Genomic DNA, 22,387 nt, shown 5'->3' on the forward strand with positions numbered 1-22,387 from the left:
ACCAATAAGAACATGGTCTGAAATGATAAAGGTATGCCTACTATGTCTATATTTAAAGCCAAAGGAGCCTCTGCTCGAGCAAATCAGTTGCTGAGGTTCCTGCAATGGTGTTTGTCTGTAGCCACCCATATCTGCAAACCTGGAAAAGATGAGGAAATAATGATAGACAGACCTAATAAAACAGACCACTGCCAAGACAGAGGAATTTTTGGGCAGTCAGTTAGCGAGGAATGTGTACCCTGTGGAAGGTAATACCTCTGGTTTTGGACCAGTACGCAGGGAATTTATCATCTTTGAACAATATGTAGCCAAGGATGAGAGCAACAAAACACTCCGACGCCAGTAACAGGTTCTGCTTTTGTATTTCAAAAAGCTTTGAAATTTTAAAAGAAATGTAATTTACAAGTTTAAAATACAAAAGATAAAACAAAAGGTAGTTAAAGCCCTGAGTGACAATTAATAGCACCAGTAGTAACATAAATTATTGTTCATCTGGGTTTCTGTTTCAGCTTTTGGTACCAATCAGGAACTTCTTTATTGGTCTGAAAAGGAAAGAGAAAGAAAAGGAGAATTATGAACTGCATGACAGCAGGAGCTCTTCTTTTTTATCTTTGAGGTATTCTCACCTATTTGAACTTCTCATGAATCAAGGAAATATACCTACAGCAGATCTTTATTCAGCTGACAGCAGAGAAAAGCTTAAACAAAACTAAATGACAAAAAAGCCATCTATCATATCCTGTCAACCTCTCCTTTGTCTGAATGTCTGTCCAGGCAGGTTAAGGCGGTGTGACTAATACGAGGGTGTTGCCAAGTCAGACACTTACAAACACAGTGGGCTTGGGTTTGTTTGGCGATTCCTCCTCTGTGGTCCTGTTTATACGTCTGGACTGGTGTTTTCCTGCACCAGAGGTCCTGATGCCAGTTTTATCTGTTTCCAACAGGTTCAGAGCGTCTCCCTGTCTGGACCGCATGCTGATCAGGACCTGCTTCATCACCGCCAACTCCTGGAGAATCAGATGGTTCATAAAAACAGGAACATGAAAACTGGAGTAAAACAACAAACAGGAATATTTATCAGAAATAAGTGGGAGTGTGGCATCTAAAAAGCCAGAACTAAATCACCACTGAAATACCTTTATAAAAAATATAATATATTTTAAGATGATACGTTTTCATGAAGCATTTGCTTTAAAATATATGAGTTCAAGAATTTTGATTGCTGCTCTCTGATGGCATGTTTGTCCTGAACCACGAGCCAACACAGCTGAACTCTTCAAGTCCAACTTGCAATAAGTTCAACAAGCTCAAGGGTCTGCAGGGGTGGCAGCAGGGCAGAGGGGAGGACTCTGGGCCATTTCACGGTTCTATTTATCACCCCTGAGGACATGAGCCCTGGCATGTCACACACACGCACGAGCGCACACACACACTCAGAGACACACACACAAACGCACACGCACCCCGGTGGCATCCCAAACAGCCAGGCTGAGGAACAGCTGTCTGTGACAGGGCACATACTTCATACAGCAAACGGCTGGCTCGGGGTGACACACTCACACACGCACGCACATACGAGCACGCAGTCTTGAAGGAAGCGTTGCAACACAGTGCAATAACCTGTGTGGTGTGACTATCAGAACTGTTTTTTTTATTATCATAAAAAGTAGAGCTGCAATGATTAGTCAATTTATTGTTTAGATGAAAAAAAAACAAAAACGTGGTTTCGGGTTTTCAAATGTGAGAATTAGATCCTTTGGCAAAATCAGTAATTTTTCACAGAACATGGGAGTTGCTGGTCTAGTTAGTTTGTTTGGGTTACTGTGGGACTTTATGGTTTTAAAAGCTTTTTTCTGATTCACCAAGGTGAATTTACTGATTTCCCCGTGGAGTTTGGTTGGTTTGGAGATGTTTCACTAATACATCTCTCTTTTCAAAGGAAGGTTTTGCTGTAGTGTCCCATTTTTTACCATTATGAAACAGTCTAATGTACTGGAATAGAATGTCACAACTAAAATATCAAACAGCTAACATAAATATCTAACAGTGAACATCATCATCACCTCTCGATGGTTGAGGAGTCGCTCCAGATCGGCAGCCATGTTGTTTTTCACCTGCTGCAGCGCAGTCCGCTCTTTCCTCAGAGAGCTGGGATTACATCAAAAACAGGCAGAGAAAAAGTTTAAATCAGGTTAGGGTCAACAGGGGATCAGGTGTAAGGTGTGGTATACATTTGTAATTTAAATGTTCCCTCATTTGTGTGACTGTGCATTCAACCATGGTTTAAGGGAAAGAAGAAAAATAAAAACAACACTGGGCTATAAATCAATCAGTCTACATGGCAGTTTTACGAGCACTGAATGTATAATTCTCTGGTATAAAACCATCAAAAGTTAAACATTAAATTAAACATGCAAGTCATAGATTTCAAAAATATTCTAAATAATCAATTGCTTTCTGCTTTGTAAGTTTATTTGGCTTAAATCTTGTGAGAAAAACTCAAGCTCTCTCTACTGCTGCCCAAGTGCTCTTTCCTGAGGCTGAGAAACATACAAGCAGGAGCTTGTAATCGGGGTGCTTTAAAGCAAATCATCTTGCAAATCTTGAAACAACAGCTTGGTAGCTTCACCTCAGATATCCCTGGAAAAAGGATTTAAACTCATGGGTCTTACAGTCTGATTTGAGTTGAGTGAATTTTGAATATCACCAAACAAACTGTGAATACAATTAATACTAAAGACAGAGAGAGACTGGTAGCACGAAAAGTGAGACTCTCCTGTGAGCCGCGTCTCTGCTGTTGTACAGAGAGCACTGCATAGCCACAGGAAAACTTCAATATCTCTGTCAGATGGGGAGGTTTAAGAAGCTTCAGAGCATTTTTAAGGATTTTTTTTTTGCTCTCCTGCTTGCCCCAGGTGAGCGCTCGGTGGTAGTCAGCAGCAAGAGAAAACCTGCAGTCTGTCAGTTTGCATATTTCTCAGGTTAAATTCAGTGGGGGGGCAAGGGGATTTAGTTCAGCGCCATGTTGTGCTGATGTGAAACACTCAACTTACTGGGCAAAGACGAACTCATGCACACATGCAGGTATGAAAGAAAACAGAACAAGCTAGGTGCACACAGGGATAAAGCAGAGACGCCTGAGGGCGGGGAGGTATGGCATGCTGCCATGACGAGTAAATTACAAGATACAAAGTGTAACGTATTTAACAAACACAAAGAGCTGGCAAGTGAGACAGAAAACCTAAAGGCCTTTGATTAAACCTGTGTGTTGATTTTCTTCCTAGTTCAGTTCCTTGTTGCACCCTGTTGTTCCCTCTCTGTGAATGTGTGTTCTTAACATGTACCTGACATCGTCTTCAAGCGTGGTGATACGCTCCTTCATCGTGCTGATCTGTGCGTCTCTTTGTCTCACGGTCTCGATCAGGTAACTATGCGGCTGCTGCGTTTGCTGTAAGAGTTGGTTGGCTGCCAACAACTGAGGAAAAAACATAATTGAGCAATTACAGAAGCAGTCACTTCATATACACAACATCAAGGTCAGCTCAGGTTGCTTTTATTTTTCCCCTTTGATAAGTTCAGATGAGACTGAAGTTGACATTGTTTTAACTTATGCTGTACAACTCCACAAACGGTGGAGAATCATGTATCACGCAACAGCAACAAAGTCAAACATTTGTCAGCATCACATTCTTTATACTGAACATGACTTTAAAGCCTCTGGAAATGTGGCGCAAAGATCTGAGTGACAATAAATGTTCATAACTATTAGAAAACCTGGTTCAAAGACAGCGCATTTCACTGTTAAGACCATTTCTTATAACATTTTGAGTGACATCAGTGCAACACAGATGCTAAGTGTCCTCTACATTTTCACTATTTTAACCAGTTTATTTTCCTGTTGACAGTCTTCTCCAATGGAGAACTGAAGCCGTCATCTATGCTCTCTCCAAAGCCACTAGACTCCCTTGACTAAATCAATAATTTTACCTCGCAGGACCGCTGCCTCGGTTGGTGAGTTAGTTTGTGCTATTGTGGGACTTGAGTGTTTTAACATGTAAGTTCAAATACAAACTAAAATTACTTGCGGTGTACGGAGGCAGTGATAGCCCAGCAACAATTAATGTATTTTTTTTAAAGGAGTCTTTGTAGCTCGTAAGAGAGCATAGATGGCAGCTGCAGTTCCCCATTGGAAAGTGCTGCCTGATGGCAAAGTAAAGCAGGGAGAGGGAGAGTACACTTAAAGAGATACTGATTTCTGCAAGGTAAAATTTTGTCAGAGGAGTCTGGAGTTCCAATCTCACAGAGGCAGATTAAACGGAAACAGAAAAAAATTTGTTGCACAACAACCTGGTAAGTGACATAGATATTTTTATGATTGGTTCATGGAATTTATGGCATAATTTTCATAATAAATGTCCGAGCAGAAGTACGCCCAATTCAAACCCAATACAGGGAAATGACCAAAAACTTAAACAACAATATTCAAATTTGGATTAAAACTAATTTGTAATACTATTTTGAATGCTTACATTTATGTACATGAGATCCTAAATTACATGGTTAATAGGCTATTATGGATTTGAGTTTCCAGAGGCTTTAGTATTCAATGATAAAAGATGGTGTTAGCAGTTAAGGAATATCTTCACTTTAAAACTGACTTTACATGTGACTAACATTATCAAAACAGTGCAAGTCCATCCATGTTTTTGAATGACTCTTAAATGCGGCTGAGCAATTAATCAAGATTTTATCAAAATCACAACAGAGCATTGCCTACTGCAATTTCCAAATCACAGGAGGAGCATTATTCATACCATAATCATTTTAGTTTGTTTATCAGTGAAAATGTGAATAATGGTGTAAAAGTTATCATTCCCTCCAATATCTCAAATTATATCACAATCGCAATATCAGTCAAAATAATCACAATTAGATATTTTCTCAAAATCACTGAGCCCTCCGTTTTAATCAACAATGATTGGAGAGATCTCTGACATCATCAGGGATGGCTTGAGTGCCAATAAATGTGAGTTTTTACAAAGATAAAGGTTGTATCCTTTTATTAAAAGTAGTAGAACACTTCAATCGAAGATGAAGCCATAAAAGGGGAAGGGAATGAAAGGTCACAATTTTAACAACCCCTTTCTTTCAGTTACTGTCAGAAAAGCACCTTTATAGTGTTCTGATGATCCCTTGTATAAGTGTATATGCGTGTACTATACCTAATACAATATTGCTCAGTCAGTATCGTTTTTAATCTGTGAAACAAAAGATAAAGATAGGGTGTTACTCATTAAACCGCTTTTACAGCCGGCCAGTAGTGAGTAGAACTGGGTGGGCGAGTACATTCAATAGTTAGTCAGGGCATCTGTGTGGGTGGTTAAGTGGTTAACACCCTTGCTCTTTCTAATGACTAAAAAGCATAATATTTCACCTTTTCCTTTTATACTCGATGAAATATGAGTAATTCCAGGCGAGTGCCAGTCAATCACAGCTGACACTTGAATGGGCAGTTTATTTAGTCTCAAATCTGCCAAGCCTGACTTGCACAATCTCTCCTCTTGCTGAGATTATAATAAGGAGCGGGGGTTAAAAGCAAGCACATGGCTGCCAGAGCTGTTACTCCCATAGTTTCAAACCTGGACCAGTGGATAATTTTTAGTGTCAGAGCATGAGTAGCAGACATGTAAGTTCACACAAAGACAAAAAGCACACACCCAAAATTAAAGTCTCAGTGTTGCACACACATCAACATGGTGTGCCAAATACAACAAAAGCCTTAATGACTGGTGTGGTGAGTTATTGGGAGAGTGAAGAGTGTGGCCGTCACGGTTTTTGGCACTGTATCCCACTGTGTCAACAAGTGTGACAGGTACTAAGACTCGAACATCTTGCTTTTCTCATATAAGTCTGCTCTCAAACAGCCTGTCATTTTCCAGTCAAAACCTTTAAGGTAGATTCAGAGATTTGGCAGGACCATTGTTAAAAGTTTCAGGAAAAAAACAGGCAGAGGAGGCCCTCATCAATCAGTGCTTAAGTGTATTTTATCATATATGTGGTGTCTCACAAGCTCTGTTGGTCATTATTTTCTATCAGAGAGAAAAGTCACCCCAAATGTGTTATAGAGTCTGTCTTTAAGGGAGTGTTTAGATGTGCTCTTGACACTGACTTTCACAGCAGAGTGTGATGGTGTGAGGCGGTAAATGGCAAGTGATGACAGAAGAGCCACCGAGCTTGATGATGACATCAGAGACAGGTAAAAGCCAGTAAATAAATCTTTATAGCTTAGATACAAGCAAACATAATCTGACTTGCTGTGGCAGATTTGTGACAGTGGGAAAACAAGTGTGTGTTGCAAGTACTGACTTGCAGAGCTTAAGAGTTTTTAAAAAATACATTAAATTAAACTGAATCTCATTAATGATGGTCCCCAGGCTGAGAGTGTGTTTGTGTGTGTACCTCTCCAGATATCTGTCCAGTCTGTGACTTGTGTCTGTCCAGCTCTCTCCTCAGTGACGTGTTCTGCCTCTCGAGCTGCAGCACCCTGCGGGCCAGGTGAACGCTGCACAACAGCCACAGACACACAAACAAACACAAAGTCATTGCCAAAGTCACTGTGTAAAGGATTTCGGAATTTTTCACTGTAGTGACTTCTTTTTTAAAAGGTGCCCATTAGAGGTTTGTATACAAAGATAAGCAATACACACAAAACAAGCACAATGTAAGCAGGACACATGCTGCAGATTGAACACAATTTTATCCTACTGCAGAGGGCAGTAATACATATCTACATCTGATGGCATAATACAGTTTAAAAAGAGGAAATCCAGAGTAGAAGAATGGTGGACTAAATAAAAAACACTATATGGGGAGAGATAACTCTAAACTAAATACACTGAATGACTATTGCAGAACAATGCCTACCATAAATAGCATCAAAACTGGGGTTTGATTGCATGATAATCTTAAGGAACTTTAAGAGACCAGTGTGTAGAATTTAGTGGCAGAAGAAGAAATTATTTTTATTTAGCCTTTTCTCTCATGGACTGAATAAGTCCCCAATTTTTGTCGGTGGTCACATTTTAGAAATAAAGGCACTAAGAGGTTCTAAAAGTTGCTTAATCTAGAGACACAGTCACCAAGTTGGCCCAATAAAAATATGGTTATCAGAAAGCTGCAGCTCTTTGTGTTGTCAGCAGACTTTCACAACTCAGAATTCAAATTCTTCTCTCGATTCCCTTATAAATGCATAATTTGTAAGCTTGTTCTTTATATTAAACATTACTGTGATCAAGTTGCTTTTGTAAATTAAATGACAGTAAAGAAGCTATGTCTTGTTATCATTATGAACTGGAAAGTAAGATTCAGAGTAAGAAAAGATTTTGACAGAATTTTGACATATCTCACAATGTGCACTATTCATGAAATGTGAAGTGTATCATGTACTGTACCTCTGTTTTAGTCTTCTTTTGGCCGTTGTGGGGACATTAGCTCCGTAGCCGTATGAGAAGAGAACTCTCTCTGCCTCCTCTTCATTCTCAACTGGCAACAGATAAATACACATAAGTGCCACACATAAATACTGTCTATACCTCTCCAGGACTGTTATGAAAATGTTGGAAAATGTTGTGGCAGCGTGTGGCTGTTCTATGGATTTTGCGATTACTGTTCCCCACATCTTAATCCAATACAGTGCTGTCATCAGATATCTGTCAATTTTACTGCACACACTCTCTGATGCCAGACCCAGACATCTGAAGGAATCAGTGGTTGGTTGTTTGTGTCTTTCTCTCTCTAACTTCAGAGTAATGTGAGTAATGCAATGGGTAATACAGAGCCAATGTTATGTTATTACTTTCAGCAGCCTGCATGGTGACTTGGTCCAACTCTTGCTCGAGCTTTTCATACGTCTCCAGCCGAGACGCCTGCTCGGCATTCTGAGCTTGCAGCTCCGCCGCCCGCTTCTCTGATGACGTCTGCAGCCTGTAAAACTCCTGGGTCAGGAGCTGAGACACAGGAGGAGAGGAGAGGAGAGGAGAGGAGAGGAGAGGAGAGGAGAGGAGAGGAGAGGAGAGGAGAGGAGAGGAGAGAGATAGAGAGCAAACAACAGAACTTTCAGCATTGTTTTCTGTTGTGGTCAGGTGAAAAATAGTGTATTTTGAAATTGTACAAAATCTCCCTGAGGAATAATGTCACTGTAAATATTACAAACTATAATTGTAATAAAGATTGGTCTATTTTTCCTAATTATTCAATACATTGCTACATTAACTGTGTATTATTGGAGCTGTAACATATTTTCTATAAATGACAACAAAACTTTATTTATTCTTAAACTATTATCTAAAATTAAACTGCTTAATTTGTAGAGAATTTGTATGATTCAAATGTATTTGATGTCATTGAGACTGAAACTCAACAAAGGTCCTGTTGCGACTCTTTCAGAGTTGTTGTTATGCCGTCACATTTACAAGCATAGACAAAAACATTCACAAAGACAGAGAAGTGAAAGAAAAAAGGAGAAAAAAAGTAAATTAAAGGAGTTTTTATCCCAAACTGGCTTTAAACCATGCCATTATAAAGAACTGGAACAAAATCAAAGCTAAGCCTAAACCAGCTCTTCATTCGCTGTGTTATTTAAAAGAGAAATGGTCTTCAGTCGTCCATGATCATGTGCAATGCGTGATTACACCGTGTGTGTCCCTCTGGCAGGCAGGACAGGGTTAAATACAGGTGAAGAGGTGGACCTCACTAAGTGCATTCAGACATCAAGAACAATCTGCACTCAATTAACTTCTTGTATAAATGGGTGTGCTGCAGTGGACAGAGATAAGAAAGGAGCCGCTGGACTGACATACAAGTCTGGATAGACATATTTCTGTGGGTGGATGATTAATTTTTAAGTACTGTGGAGATGAACAAAGCAGAGGTTTTAAGCAGCTGTGATTTTTTTGTTGTACTACTTCAAATTATGTTTGCAGCAAGTGAGCAACTGTACTACCATCACACAATGTTAATGAGGACAATATTGTGTCACTATATCCAATAAATTAATCTGCCATCAACAACATGTTGACTAAACATGACTGAACACCTAAATTACAACCAAATATTGAAAGATTTTCTATTTCTATTCAAGTTATATTGATTATTGCTGCTGACAATGTTTACAATGAGGCAAAGGGGGATTTACGAATCTGTTTAATTATGTTGTTTCACAAGTTTTCATTATTTAAAAATGATTAAATCATCTACTTGTTTGGCTGCTGAAACTTTAAACTAAGGAGTAACATTAAAGGGATAGTTTAGATTATTTGAAGTGGGGTTGTATGAGGTACTTATCCATAGTTGCCATAGTACCTGCAGTAGATGGTGGTTGGCAACAGTTTGGAGAAGCAGCAGAAGTACCAGTGTAGGAAGCTAAGCAATGCATTGCTGTGTACAGGGGCACCACTAAAATGCATTTTAGCCACTTAAAAAAAGCCCCACCTAAAAACAAACAAACAAACAAAAAAAACAATATCAGTTTAAGTGTACACCATATTTAGAATATTTTCACCGCTTTGCTTTGCTGTCAGATAGCCTTTACATAAGTCAAATATTGCTCTCTCTCGCTCGACCAGACTCAATTGGCAAAATCAGTAATTTTGCCTCACAGAACACAGGAGCTGCTAGTCTACAGCTGCCTCCATCTGTGTGAATTTGGTGAACCCAAACTAACTCTGAAGTCACACAATAACACAAACAAACAAAGAGATTGAGGCAACTATTGTGTTCTGCAAGAGAAAATTACTGATTTCACCAATGGAGTCTGGCTGAGCTAGAGAGTGATATTTGGTTTATGTAAATGTGATTTCCGGTCTGACAAGGCTGCATGACAGCAAGGTACATATATGAAAATATTCTAAAGATACCATACACTTAAACAGAAATATTTTTCTTTTTAGAACTATGTTTTGCTGCTGCACAGACTACTTAGCTTCCTAAAGTGGCTCTCTCCAAACGAGCATTAACATCTACTTCAAAAAAATTCAAGCTATCCCTTCATTGACTAAAATCAAATCATGATAACAGAATACAAGGCTGCACTATGACAGACCTGTAACTGGGTATACCATTATAATACAACAGGTAAAACATTTTCTTCCTTTTGTCTTCATGTTTGAAGTACCTCCAGTTTCTTCTGCTGTTTCTCACATTCAACCTGGCACTGGGCCAGGGCCTTTGCCGTCTCTTCCTTGACCATCTGAGCACGCTCAGCTTCGAAGGAGTGCAGTTTGGCCTGGTTGGACAGTTCCGCCACCCGGCTGTCAGTGCCCAGCTGGAGCTGACGAAACCTGCATAGATGGAGACACGCAAACCCTCACTGAATATAAATGTGAGTAGGTGTGTTAAAAATGGGAAGATAATGTTTTTTGCTGCACACAGATTATGTGGACAAGTCCGGATAATAAAGCAGCTGCCTCTCACACAAACAGGGTAAACTCAGCTCTAGGCTTCTGGTTGAGCTCAGGCATGCCTGGTGGTTTCAAACAAATGCTGCAATGTTTTCCTTCATTCTCCCTCACAATTACATTGATAATTTGCGTCATGTTTCTTTATAAATTGGCAAGGAACTAACTATTTGGTTTACCTTGCACAACGAATAATTTTTATGTTGAGGTTATATGTTCAAAGCGTTCAGTGGCACCAAACAGACTGGCAACAACAGTGTTACAATAAGTCACCGAGCGGGAAAGCCAAGCCTTAAATCATTTGGTTACAGAGAAGCATTTCTCAATGGCGCTCGCAGCAATGTTTGGTTTCATTTGATCTTTCATGATTCAAGTTGGCAGCTGCAGAAAGGTGTTTCTACATCAGAGTTTAGTAATTAGGAGAGAACCCTGAGTGTTTTTTTACAGTTTCAGTTCAGATGACACAATTCCACATCGACTCCAACATGTGTTACAGAAGTGCACGTGGATGGGCAGGTTCACACACAATTTTGAGGCAGATAGAAGCACCTTGTAGTGTTGTCACAACACATCATTTCAATGCAATACATTGAAAAACGGTGATAATCAATTCAATTTTCAATACCATGGGACAAAACTGACTCAACATCAAGGACATAAAGTTTAGATTTTTTAGGAAAGATAAATATAACAAGGCTATAACAACAGTTACAACAAATGAGATGAGTGGCGAGAAGAAGACAGCACTGTGAGTAAGTGAGAGGAGGTGGGACTGTGTAGGTACTGCAGTGGTGTGTGTGTAAACTGGCTGTCCAAGAGAGGAGAGAGCTACTTCAGTGCAACTGGTATCAGAGTATCAATACTGCATGATAGATGAAGCTTTCTAATGTGCACAAATCAACATAAGCACAAACAGAACACAAAGAAAGGTAAGGCAAGGTGACTGTATTTATAAAGCACGTGTCATACACAGAGATAGATTTATGGTGGATGAACATGAAAACTTGATATTAATCTATTACACAATTACATACATACATCCACACACACATTCTTATATGTATATATTCCTTTAACAAGCTCAAATTGGCCCTTTAATCATTTATAAATTGGGGAAAATATATAATTGTGATTTTATTTAAACAACCTACTAACATTTTAAGTTTATGGGTGTTTAAACTGTTTATTACAATATCATCATTTTATTTGTAGTCTTATTAGTGTATTTATTGGTTATGTCTGTTGTTAAGACACTTATTTTAAAAGGTTTTAACTTAGGTTGTTTATGCAAAGGAGGCTTCAGTCAGAGGGGGTTTCAGTTAAACTGAATGAAAAAGGATGTTAAATGTAACATTGTGTTTATAAAAACAACAAGCTATTTCTAATCTAGGATTATAAAGGTGCGTTTTTCCTGTACTTTTGTTCATTATGTTTCTTTTCCATTGTGAAAACGAATGAAATCAAGAAAAAATTAAAAGGTGCATTGATTTACACATTTAAATGACTAACTTTATAGGTCAGGCCTAGAAAATGTAACTGTCCAGCCCCTTGGTACTTCAAATCTGGCTCTTCAAAAAAGCACCAGAATAGGCCTCCTTGATTTTATATCACTTCAACTGAGAATCGTCAAGTTGAAAAGTCGAAGACATCACTTAATGCTCTAGGAACTTATGACAGATATTTTTTATACTTTTTATATCTGTTATAGACAAAACAATTACTTGATTAAATAAAAAACAATGAATACTAATATTAAAAATAAATAAAACAATAAATAATGAAAAATAAAATGGAGTGCTCTTCCTCAGGCTGCTTTCAAGCACACACACAGACTCTATCAAACCATGGAGGTTGGTTGGATAATATTAATAACTCTCGATTACAGCTGACCTGATAGGATTTCATCATCCATCGAGCGCAGGCCTGGGCTCGTGTACTCGCAGTGACAGACATGTACACTTGGTCGACATTTTATGCCTTCTTTTATTATTGGCGGCTGCAATCTAGGCGAAGCAAAATGTTCCTAAAAAATGTAACTTGCTTTTCAGAGGAGGGTAGTCAGACATGGTCTCTCTCTGTCCTTTCAAATGACAATTTTAACAGCAACTTTTACAGCTACAGCAAGTACAAGCACCTGACTCGGTAGTTCCAGAGGGCAATTTTATTCCAAGTTTTGGTCTGCTAAAGGGGTGAAAAAGGAAAACCCTGCTCAGTGCTTTGTTTTGGACAAGTTGTTCAAGCCGTTCCTGGCCTGTTTCTGATACAGAGTGCTGAGATTCAAGCTGGCCTTCTATGCTACAATCACCCGACGCCATTTCAAGCTTGTCCACCTCATTCTTTGCCCCAAAAATAGGGGCATGCGTGGGGTTAGGGGTTAAGGGCTTGTGGCTAGCATCTGTCGTTGCTGGCTTGCGATGCGACACAGAGACGGAATGTGATCGCAGCAGAGAGAGAGAGTGCAAGGGAGAGTGAAGTGTGTGTGTGTGTGTGAGAGAGAGAGAGTGTGTATGGAAAGACTAACAGCTGGTGGTTTGGATCTAGAGAAATGACTGGCATTTAGTAGTAACCCAGGACAGGGACACTACTGCTGCTGCTGCTGCTGCTGTTGCTGTCTGTGTCTGGGTGTCTGTCGGTCTGTCAGTCTGTTGCAGATACAATATTGGAAGACAACGTTTAAAATAAAAAGATGCGACCAAGTATTAAAACGACATAAATTTAGGCATGTCGTGGAAACATATTTCTCTGAATAATTCCTCTCAAAAATGTGTGTGACTAAAAATAAATCCGAAGTAAATACACATGTATGTATGCAACTAGGACTGACCAATTAAAAATAATCTCATATTGTGATTATTTTGAGTAGTATTTCAACTGTGATTTGATCTGATTTGAGGGAATGCACATTTTTGCGTCACTATTATCATTTGCATTGAAAAACATTAAAATAATTATGGTGCGATTTTTTGGGGGAAATATAGCAAACAAAAATGTTTAGTCTGTAGAATATGATGTGTGAGCCAGGACATCTCTGCAGCACAGCAACATTTAATTTAAAATGGTAGTTTGCCTTTATCAAATATTGTGCCTCCTGCGACCTGGAGATTGCAGTACACCATATACAATAATATAAAACAAATGCTAACAAGTATTGAAACAATGTAAATTAAGACCTGTTGTAGAAACATATTTCTCTACACCCCCTAGTGTGTGTGGCTAGAAAAATCAGATGTACACTATCATTCAAAAGTCTGGTATCACCTGCCACTGAAGCTTGGTACAGTCAGGTGGCTGAGAGGACTACTCTGTATTTTTGAATGGCTTTTCATGCTTTTAGGTTCTAGAAAGTCCTCTTTGCAAAGAGCTATTTTGTATGAAGGGTTTACCAAAAAAGTAATCTTCTGTACATGAGAACAAAATGCTGTGCAGTGGTTCAACCAGGCAGACAAGTGAAAGGGCAGAAAGAGACAAAGATGCCACTGAACAGTTAAATAAGAATATTAGAAATAATCATTTATTGGTCAAAGAAACTGGTTCTGTAATCATTTGTTCAGATAAGACAGACATATATTATGCAGCAGTAAAACAGGGTAAGTTGTTCAGGAGGCTAACTAAAACAACTTCCTCAGATAAGAAGAAAATGCAGCCTTAAAGTGTGTGTCCGTGTGTGTGTGTGCATGTGTGTGTACATGTGTAGCAGGGCTCACACTATAGCTGTTGCAATTTCCATGCAAGATATGAAACTTCTGACAAGGCCATGACCCAGAGGCACCTTTCGAGGCTAGACTGAGATGGGCATTGTTGCCTGGAGCAAAGATAGGGACTAAAAATGTTGACATAAATCACTAAAAGTAAGTTTGGAAATAAGAAATAACTAAAAAGCAACATTAAATTCAAATGGGTTACACAAAATCTGAAAAAAACAAAAAGGCCAAACAAAGACAAAAAAAACCCTCAGTTTAGCTCACTCTGTCAGTGCAATTTGTCAAGAACAAGAAAAGAAATGCAGAGTAGATGCTTTTTTAAAAACGAGTTTAAAGAAACTTCCTCAGCATATAAATTGTTTTAAGTACGACACAGGCTCATGTTTCTTCCTTTGCATTCAACCTGTGCTGAAACTATTTCACTCCCGAGAGGCAGGCAGCCAGGCCAGTAACACCAGTTGGTACTAAATTGACCTTCAGTGAACTCTGACTTCTCATGTGACCCTCTAACCCCTCGGTCGCAGCGAAGCTTTCATGTGATCTTTAGTAAGAGACAGACCACAGCCACTAAAGTCCTGCCGCGCCCACAACATGAGTTAATGACAGAGTGCCGCTGGCTCACACATCAGCATCAGAGCATGAACAAGCTCACAGCTTTTCAGGGAAATACTGATGATTTCAAGCTGAATATACTGTAAGCTTGTTGAACAAAACACAAATTTAGAAATAGGTCACTATTAAGCACAACAATGCCCACACAAAACAAGCTAACACTTTGCTGATTGGCCTACAATACAAGGACTGAATCTAAAATAATGTGGTTAGCCCTGACACCAAAAAAACTGTACTAACTGCCCCAAGTATTTTTTGACAGTTTAACAGTTGCCCTAAGGTGAAGTTCCTTAACTTTCCATGATTTATAGCTTATTAAAAGGGCATCCAGGAAGTAACTGACATTTGAGTGCAGCAGTTGCGGCTGAGAGTAGCAAAGTTTAACTTCTAAAAGGCCACTGGAAAATGGTAAATAGTCAGAAGTAGAACATTTTGTGAAGTGAAAAGATTTTGCATCGTCAAAACTGCAGCTTTTATTGTATACCATTTATAGCTCCCACTTTAAAACATGGGTTCAAGGGTTAGTTCACCCAAATTATAGAAAAAATATACCTGGGTTCCTGTTGGTTTCAACAAGTTAAATTTAAGACTTTTAAGACCCATTTTAAAACCTTTATGAATGCAATGTAAGATGAAAAAATGAAAGGTATGAAGGAAAATCAGGGTATAGCTGTTACAGCATTATCAAAACAAATTTTTAACAAAAACACTTTTAAAGAGACTCTGAATTCATGCAACTTTAAAAATTATGTTAAATTATCTAAGTTGCTGTTAAACCCATTCAATTTTTTATAACCTGTCAAAATTGGGTTTGAAGACGTTTCGAGACATGTTAAGAACTACTATTCATATTATTGGATTTTAGACTTTTAATGGACCAACAAAAACCCTGCATACTCTTTCTCATCCTGCTACTATTCTCTTTATAATAAATGAAATTATAACTAACTGCATAACTAGATACCGCTAGGAATAAGTGAAAATATTTGTAGTCATAGAAGTAAAAGCAGAAAAAGAAAAAATCAAAATGAAAACTAGATGTACCGTACTGAATGTAAACTGTTTGAGCTTGACATTTGTGACAGATGGTAAAACTCACTGTTCCAGCAGTTGGTCATATCTGGACTGAGTGTCTCTCTCAGCAGCCACTGCTCTGTCCTTCTCCAGTACTGCATTGTCTCTGGCCTCACGCAAGTTCCTGATCGAATACACACACACACACACACACACACACACAGCAGAAAGATACCCTCAATACCTGTACAAGTTAAACAGCATGTCATGTTATGTTGGACGCAGCAGAACAAGTTGTGTTGGTATTTCCTTTTATTTTAATGCTACTGTGAAGTATCTGTGGGCTTCCTCTCTTCTCTCTTCACAAATGGTGAGTTAAATAATAATTGATATGGCATGTTAACAAAATGTGTAACTTCTGGTTTGAATCGCACCCTTTGATATTTGTTTCAGATTCACATTCAGATTCTTAGGAGTTATACAATAAAAGACTGATACCTGTTCTCCCTCTCGTACATCTCCCTGGAGGTTCTCTGCAGGTTTTCAATCTCCTGACTAGTTTTCAGTCTGATGTTCTCCAACTCATCTCTCAGCTTGTTCTCATACTCTGACTTATAGCGGTCTCTGCAGTGGAAAGAAGTTGAAAGAAGACAAATATGAACATTTATAGCAAATGAAACCATTAATGTCAAAATTTAGTGATTTCCACTGACAGACTGATATTCTTTGGCACAGTAAAAACACTAGAATATTGGCTGCTGGTGATTGGTATAAAACAACAGAGCCTAACCTGGATGCTACATATTTTTCATAGGCATCCTCCCTTGCCTTCTTGGTGTCTTCTAATTGTACCTGGACCACATAAACAAGAAGTGAGACCACGTTAGACTCTTTCCTATTACTGAATGTCTTTTATATTTTATGAGCCTCATAGATGACTGGCTCTAAGGACCTGCAGCCTCTCCAGGCGGTCCTCTTCATGTGCACAACGGACGCTGAGCTCCATGTTCTGCCTGTGGAGGTACTCCTTGTCCTTCTGAAGAAGAGTTGCAGACTGCTGCAATGTCGCCACCTGGAGGGAAAGAAGAGAAAAACAATGAAAAACTGTCAAAGAACACATTTCATTCAAAATGACTTAAATGAATAATATTAAAGCAAAATATTGTGTGTGTTTAGGTTGTGTATGCGTGATGCACCTCTTTGCTGAGCGTGTTCCTCTCTCTGGTCAGCGCTGTGTGAGTCAAGTCTAGTGTCTCAAATCTCCTTGCTAACTCCTTCAGTTCTGCTTCAAAGTTGTCACGCTCACTGCAAACCAGTGTGAAGGGTTAACACACATTTGAACTTTAATACACAGAATTTAAGTATAGGGGAAAATTACAATTCAGCATAAGGTTGTCAAAAGCATTAATGCCTCCATACTTTTTCAATACCATGTGTTTATAATGATACAATCTCCATTATACATTTGACAGTACAGAAGCTGTTCAGAAAAAAAGATCCAAGTGCTCATTCAAGACCATTTCAATTCGGTCTCTATTGTTGAAAATAAGCATAGGTTGTCCTACACACTTGGAAGAAGAGGATTAGATGGGCGGTATTCAGTTGGTTTCAATCAACAATCTCACTGCTAGATGCCATTCAATCCTACAGACTTGTCCTTTAATTAAGCTACCCAAATGCATCAGGTAGCAGCTAGTTCTGTTACAACAATATGTTCTTCTAATAACACATAAAATAAACAAAAATACTTCAAAAAAATCTCAAAAAAATCAAGGAGTTATATCAGTAAAATACTTGTTTTTATCACTAATAAGCATATAAATGACTGAATGACTGAATGACTGAATGAATGAATGAATGAATGAATGAATGAATTAATTAATTAATTAAACCTGTGGTGTGAGTATTTTTTTTCCCCACTTATTGTCCTGAAGATGTTAGCTGGGTCTTAATTCAAGTGCTGCCTCCATCAAAGGACACATCCTACAAAACTGTACTGTGGTCTTCAGTGGAATCAAAGGTGGGCTCATTATACATGTACTCATTGTACAAAGATTAGGTGTACAAAGGAGGCACACAAATACACACACCGTTTGATGTTGGGGTAGTTGTCTCTGCGATAGTCTCCTTCTTGGATCAGCTGTTTGGTATCGGCCAATTCGAGGGTCAGTCTTTGGCTCCTTAGTTCCAGATCAGTACGCAGCCGCCGCTCCTCCTCATAGCTCTATAGATACACAGAACAGACAACATTTACATAAAAACGCATATTAGTAAATACATAACTTTTTAAAATAACAGCTGACCATTTAATTACCAACTATGTTTCATATTGTATATCAGTGGAACTGGAGCAAGAGACCAAAAATTTTGCCCCCTTCTTTATTCATTTGATTCTGAATCCAACATCAAAAAATCATAATCAAGACATGAGATACCCCCATACTGCCACCCCTACTTCTGAATACATCTTGCTCCATGCTGTCTTACTAGCGTCATTCCTGCAGATTTTCTGATAGTAAAATCATGCAGTGAACATCACATCTTGAGCTGATGAGCAATTTACCCGCTGGATGTATCCGAGTGAAAAAAGAAACTGTGACAATAAAGGCAAACACCTGTTCAGTAAAAATGTCTAGATACTCTGTGGTATTCAAATTAAGCTCACTTAGTCTCGTTTGCCAGGAAAATATTCTCTGTTCCATTACTCTACCAACAGCCTGTGCCTGGATTCATGCTATTTTTGTAGAAATTCTGACCCTGCCTTCAGCATGTCGCATCATTATCTCATCAATGTGTCATTTATACCTACAGGGCTACTGTTGACTAAATTATCTGGATGGATTTTTGTGTAAATCACACCACTCTCATTCTCAACACTGCAGGCTGTGAGTAAGATCATTGCGAGGACGCTCTAAATGACACATCTAGCATAAACATTACACATCTTAGGAGGCTTGCATTACACGTCTTCCCCATTCTCACACTTAGTTCAAAGGAAACGAACCTCTTGACCCTTTCTGCGTTCGTCATGCCTATGCTTTCTTAATATGTGACTCAAAGCCTGGAGGAGTGAGTGTTTGATTAAAGTGGGTTTGTTTTGTTCTCAACAATTTAAAGAAAGTAAATAAAAAGCAAAACTGCAACAAATCACATATTATGTGTGCTCACATACACATAAAAAGCTTACAAAAAGAAGTGCTTTGTTGATAAGCTGCACAAATAAGCTCAATAGTTATGTTTATTTGAACTTTACACTGTACACCAGGAATGTTAATAATCAGTGATTAATCAATTAATCACGATTAAGAATTTAACTGATTAAAATTTTATTATCTGACAATGTATGTTTTGTGTTCCATTTCTCCAGAGATCAGTGTTTCTCATGATTTGGTTTGGTCTGCTTTGTTTGTTTTATTATTCTGTTTCTTTAAATTGTTTGTGCTTCATGAAGTAATGTTTCACATAAGTAATGTGCTGCTAGAAATATTTAAGCAAAACTTCACCTGAGAAAACACTAATGATTATTTTTATCAATAAATCTGTATTTGATTACATTCTTAATTAACTGATTACTTGTAGGGTCCATAAAATGTTAGAAAATGGTGAAAAGCCTTTATCACCGTTTCCCATAAGGTAACAACCTCAAATGTTTTGTTTTGTCCACATGCCAAATATAATCAGTTTATTGCCAGAGAGGGCCAAAAAACTCAGAAAATGTTCGAATTTAAGAAGCTGAAATATTAGGTTAGAATTTTTGATTTTTTTTTTCTTAAAAATGACTCAAAACAATTACTTGATTATCAAAATAGTTGGTGATTAATCTACCAGTTGATAACTAATCATTTAATCAACTAATTATTAGAGTTCTGGTGATTGTAAATGTGTTCAACTCTTGGTTAAAGAAAATGCAAAAGAACTGCGATCCTACTGTACACAGTCTATGATTTGAACAGAGATAATATAGCAATACACAAAAAAATGAAGAAAACAGGAGGAATACAATAAGGCATAGGTAGGAGGAGAATAACCTATGAGTTCATAACATGTTAAGTCAGAGAGAAAGGCAAATGCAACACAGAGCTGTAGTAAAGTTATATATATATATGTGTGTGTGTGTGTGTGTGTGTGTGTGTGTGTGTGTGTGTGTGTGTGTGTGTGTGTGGTACCTCCATCAAAGCCTTCATCTGAGTTCTATGTGTATCCAGCTCTTCACTCAAACTGCCTCTTATCGCATTGAGCTCAGCCAGCTGAGTCCGCAGAGGAGTCACCACCTCATAGAAGCGCATCTAAACACACAGCACAAAGAAATGGTCACCATACCTGGAAATACCATGACAGCATCATATCTTATCTCTGGTAACTATGAGTGTGGTTTAACAAGGTGGTTAGAAGTTAGGGAGAGGGAAGACCGCCTTCATACAGTACTTACTGCTATGTATTCCTGTATGGAGATTTTGTCATCAGGGAGGTCACGGAGCTCCTGGTACCTGTCCTGAGAGATGTCCAGATCCCTGAGAGACCTGCGCAGCTCTCCACCCTTCTCACACAGCTGTCGATTGGTCTCCTCCAGCTGCTGCTGCCTCAGCAAGATAGCCTCCATCTCTTGCTTACGCAGAGTCTGCTGCTTTCTGGTGATAAGAATCTTTCTTAGCACAGTTCACATTTGTGCTTACCAGCTAAATGATGAAATGGATAACACAGGCAGACTTATCCTGATTAAAGGGCCTAAGTTTAGGATTTAGTAGCATCTTACTCTCCCTTTTCCAAGCGTGCAGAAGAAAGTATGGTGGCTACAAAACTCATTAATAACACGAAATGCCTTAACTAAAGTGTTTGTTTTGTTCATTCTAGGCTACCATAAAAACATGGCGGCCTCCATGTAAGAGGACCCACTCTTACTAAAGATATATATGGCTCAGTCTAAAGTAACGAAAACATAATTATTCTTACTTTCATGTGATCATACACCGATGAAAACACACCTAATATTCATAGGTGTGTTTTCATCGTTTCATCGTTTCCATTTCTGCCAATTAATTCCCACAAATCTTAGCTCTGCCTTCCTCAGCATGTGTGTTCTTAATTGGGTTCAGTGAGATTTGTGTTTGTGGAAACACTATGTGACAGTATGGCAGAGGAAAACTATTAGAAGCAAAAAATATGTCAGTGAGAAGCAGTTGACCAGTATCAATTCCTCTGTGATTAATTTAATCCTTTTCAAGTTTCAATTTTTTAAATGATTTATAAATATTTAAAAAATGGGGCTGCAAATAACTATGCTTTCTTTTTTTGACAACTTATCAACTAGGCATAATCACTGTAGCTCTATTTCAAAACAATACAAAAACCAGATCAGATACGTCTACATGGATGTAATAACTGTCGAAACGACAACAGAAGAATCAACAATTACAATGGCATGACAGTTTTCTTATAGCACATTTCACTGTCCAGTTTCCTCACCTGATCTCCTCTTGAGCTAGTTTCAGCTGACTATCCAGTCTCAGGGCCAAGACTTGTTTCTGATGTAGAGCATCATTCAGCCTCTCCTCCAGCTCATCAACCTGACATATAAAAACATATTCATGGAAGCGATCACAGGACTATTACTGCAACAAAGATAATCAGGAAACGATACTGTAGCTCTGGCTCTTACCTATAATAATACTATTTAATAACTATATATGACATGGACAATGTTTACTGTTTTATGTTAATATAAACGATCTATCATTCCCCTGACTCAGACTTTGCAGCATCCCTCTCTCCTACCTTGGACATATGGTCGGCCTTCATGTTGTCAATGATAAGGTTTTTCTGAGAAAGCTCGATCTTCAGCAGCTGGACGTTGTGAAGCAGCTCCTTCCTCTCGATCAGCTGTCGGGTCACCTTTTGGGAGCCGTCTCGCTGCTCGTCGGACGAGGAGACATCCTCGGTTGTGGGCACGGTTGTCTCCAGGCTGATGTCCTCCGACTCCAGGTCCAGAGAGCTGGAGACGTTGGCTGCTGTCGGCTTCAGCTGTTGCTTCTTGGGAGGCATTTTGTATCGTTTTAGCCCTCTTCTTTGCTGGCTAACGTTAACGTTAGCTAAAACGAATGAAGCAGTTACTGTAGCAGAGATTACGTGAGATTAGAAAGTTAGCTAGCTAGTTAATTAAGAGTTCACTGACATCGCGATATCTGATACTTTGACGTTAGTTTGCAGCAGGGTGAACAAATCCCAACTGAACACCAGTATGGCTATAACGTTTAAAACAGACTACCGACGTACTCATTGTCGACTAAAAAACGTGTAAACCCTAATAACGCATTGTCGTGATATCCCAGAGCTCACAAGAACACAGTGAGTTGTTTTTATTTTCAAGGGTCCCGCTCCTGGCCCCTTGCTAACCGCCAACGGCTCACAACAACCAAAGTGTGTCGTGCTTAGAAGGGATCCTTTGATTTGCAAACCTCTCGCGAGATTTGTTTGGGTTTATTCATTGTGCACCTTGGACAAACTAAATATTAATCTGAATCTAATTTTAAAAACTATGTATCTTTTAGGCACAGCAAACATAGAACAACCTCTCCATAAACACATCTGTGAGTTAGCGAAATGATCAAT

At 38.7% G+C, this 22,387-nt stretch overlaps 1 protein-coding gene across 1 annotated transcript; it reads right to left on the bottom strand.

Annotated features, from left to right (window-relative positions):
• Positions 1 to 345: 345 nt before the first annotated feature.
• pibf1 (progesterone immunomodulatory binding factor 1) lies at positions 346 to 22,382 on the bottom strand. Its single transcript, XM_084735522.1, has 18 exons — positions 21,554 to 22,382; positions 21,245 to 21,345; positions 20,211 to 20,409; positions 19,948 to 20,067; positions 17,872 to 18,005; positions 16,978 to 17,086; positions 16,734 to 16,853; positions 16,572 to 16,633; positions 16,280 to 16,405; positions 15,867 to 15,965; positions 10,172 to 10,337; positions 7,856 to 8,006; positions 7,452 to 7,542; positions 6,460 to 6,562; positions 3,345 to 3,475; positions 2,064 to 2,148; positions 828 to 1,007; positions 346 to 542 (listed from the first exon to the last, which is right to left on the bottom strand). Exons 1-18 carry the CDS (start codon positions 21,818 to 21,820, stop codon positions 489 to 491), a joined length of 2,298 nt encoding a protein of 765 aa, XP_084591648.1. The 5' UTR covers positions 21,821 to 22,382; the 3' UTR covers positions 346 to 488.
• Positions 22,383 to 22,387: the final 5 nt, after the last annotated feature.

This window comes from Lutjanus erythropterus, chromosome 14 (genome assembly GCF_056507025.1).
Source record: "Lutjanus erythropterus isolate fLutEry1 chromosome 14, fLutEry1.hap2, whole genome shotgun sequence".
Classification (NCBI taxonomy): Eukaryota; Metazoa; Chordata; class Actinopteri; order Lutjaniformes; family Lutjanidae; genus Lutjanus; species Lutjanus erythropterus.

Excerpts from the sequence above, each read along its gene's own strand:
- pibf1 (XM_084735522.1), bottom strand. The coding sequence starts at position 21,820 with ATGCCTCCCAAGAAGCAACAGCTGAAGCCGACAGCAGCCAACGTCTCC. Across the intron at positions 17,087-17,871 it reads AACTACCCCAACATCAAACG|TGAGCGTGACAACTTTGAAG; the intron begins GTGTGTGTATTT and ends ACTGGTTTGCAG. Across the intron at positions 16,634-16,733 it reads ACCGCCTGGAGAGGCTGCAG|GTACAATTAGAAGACACCAA; the intron begins GTCCTTAGAGCC and ends TATGTGGTCCAG.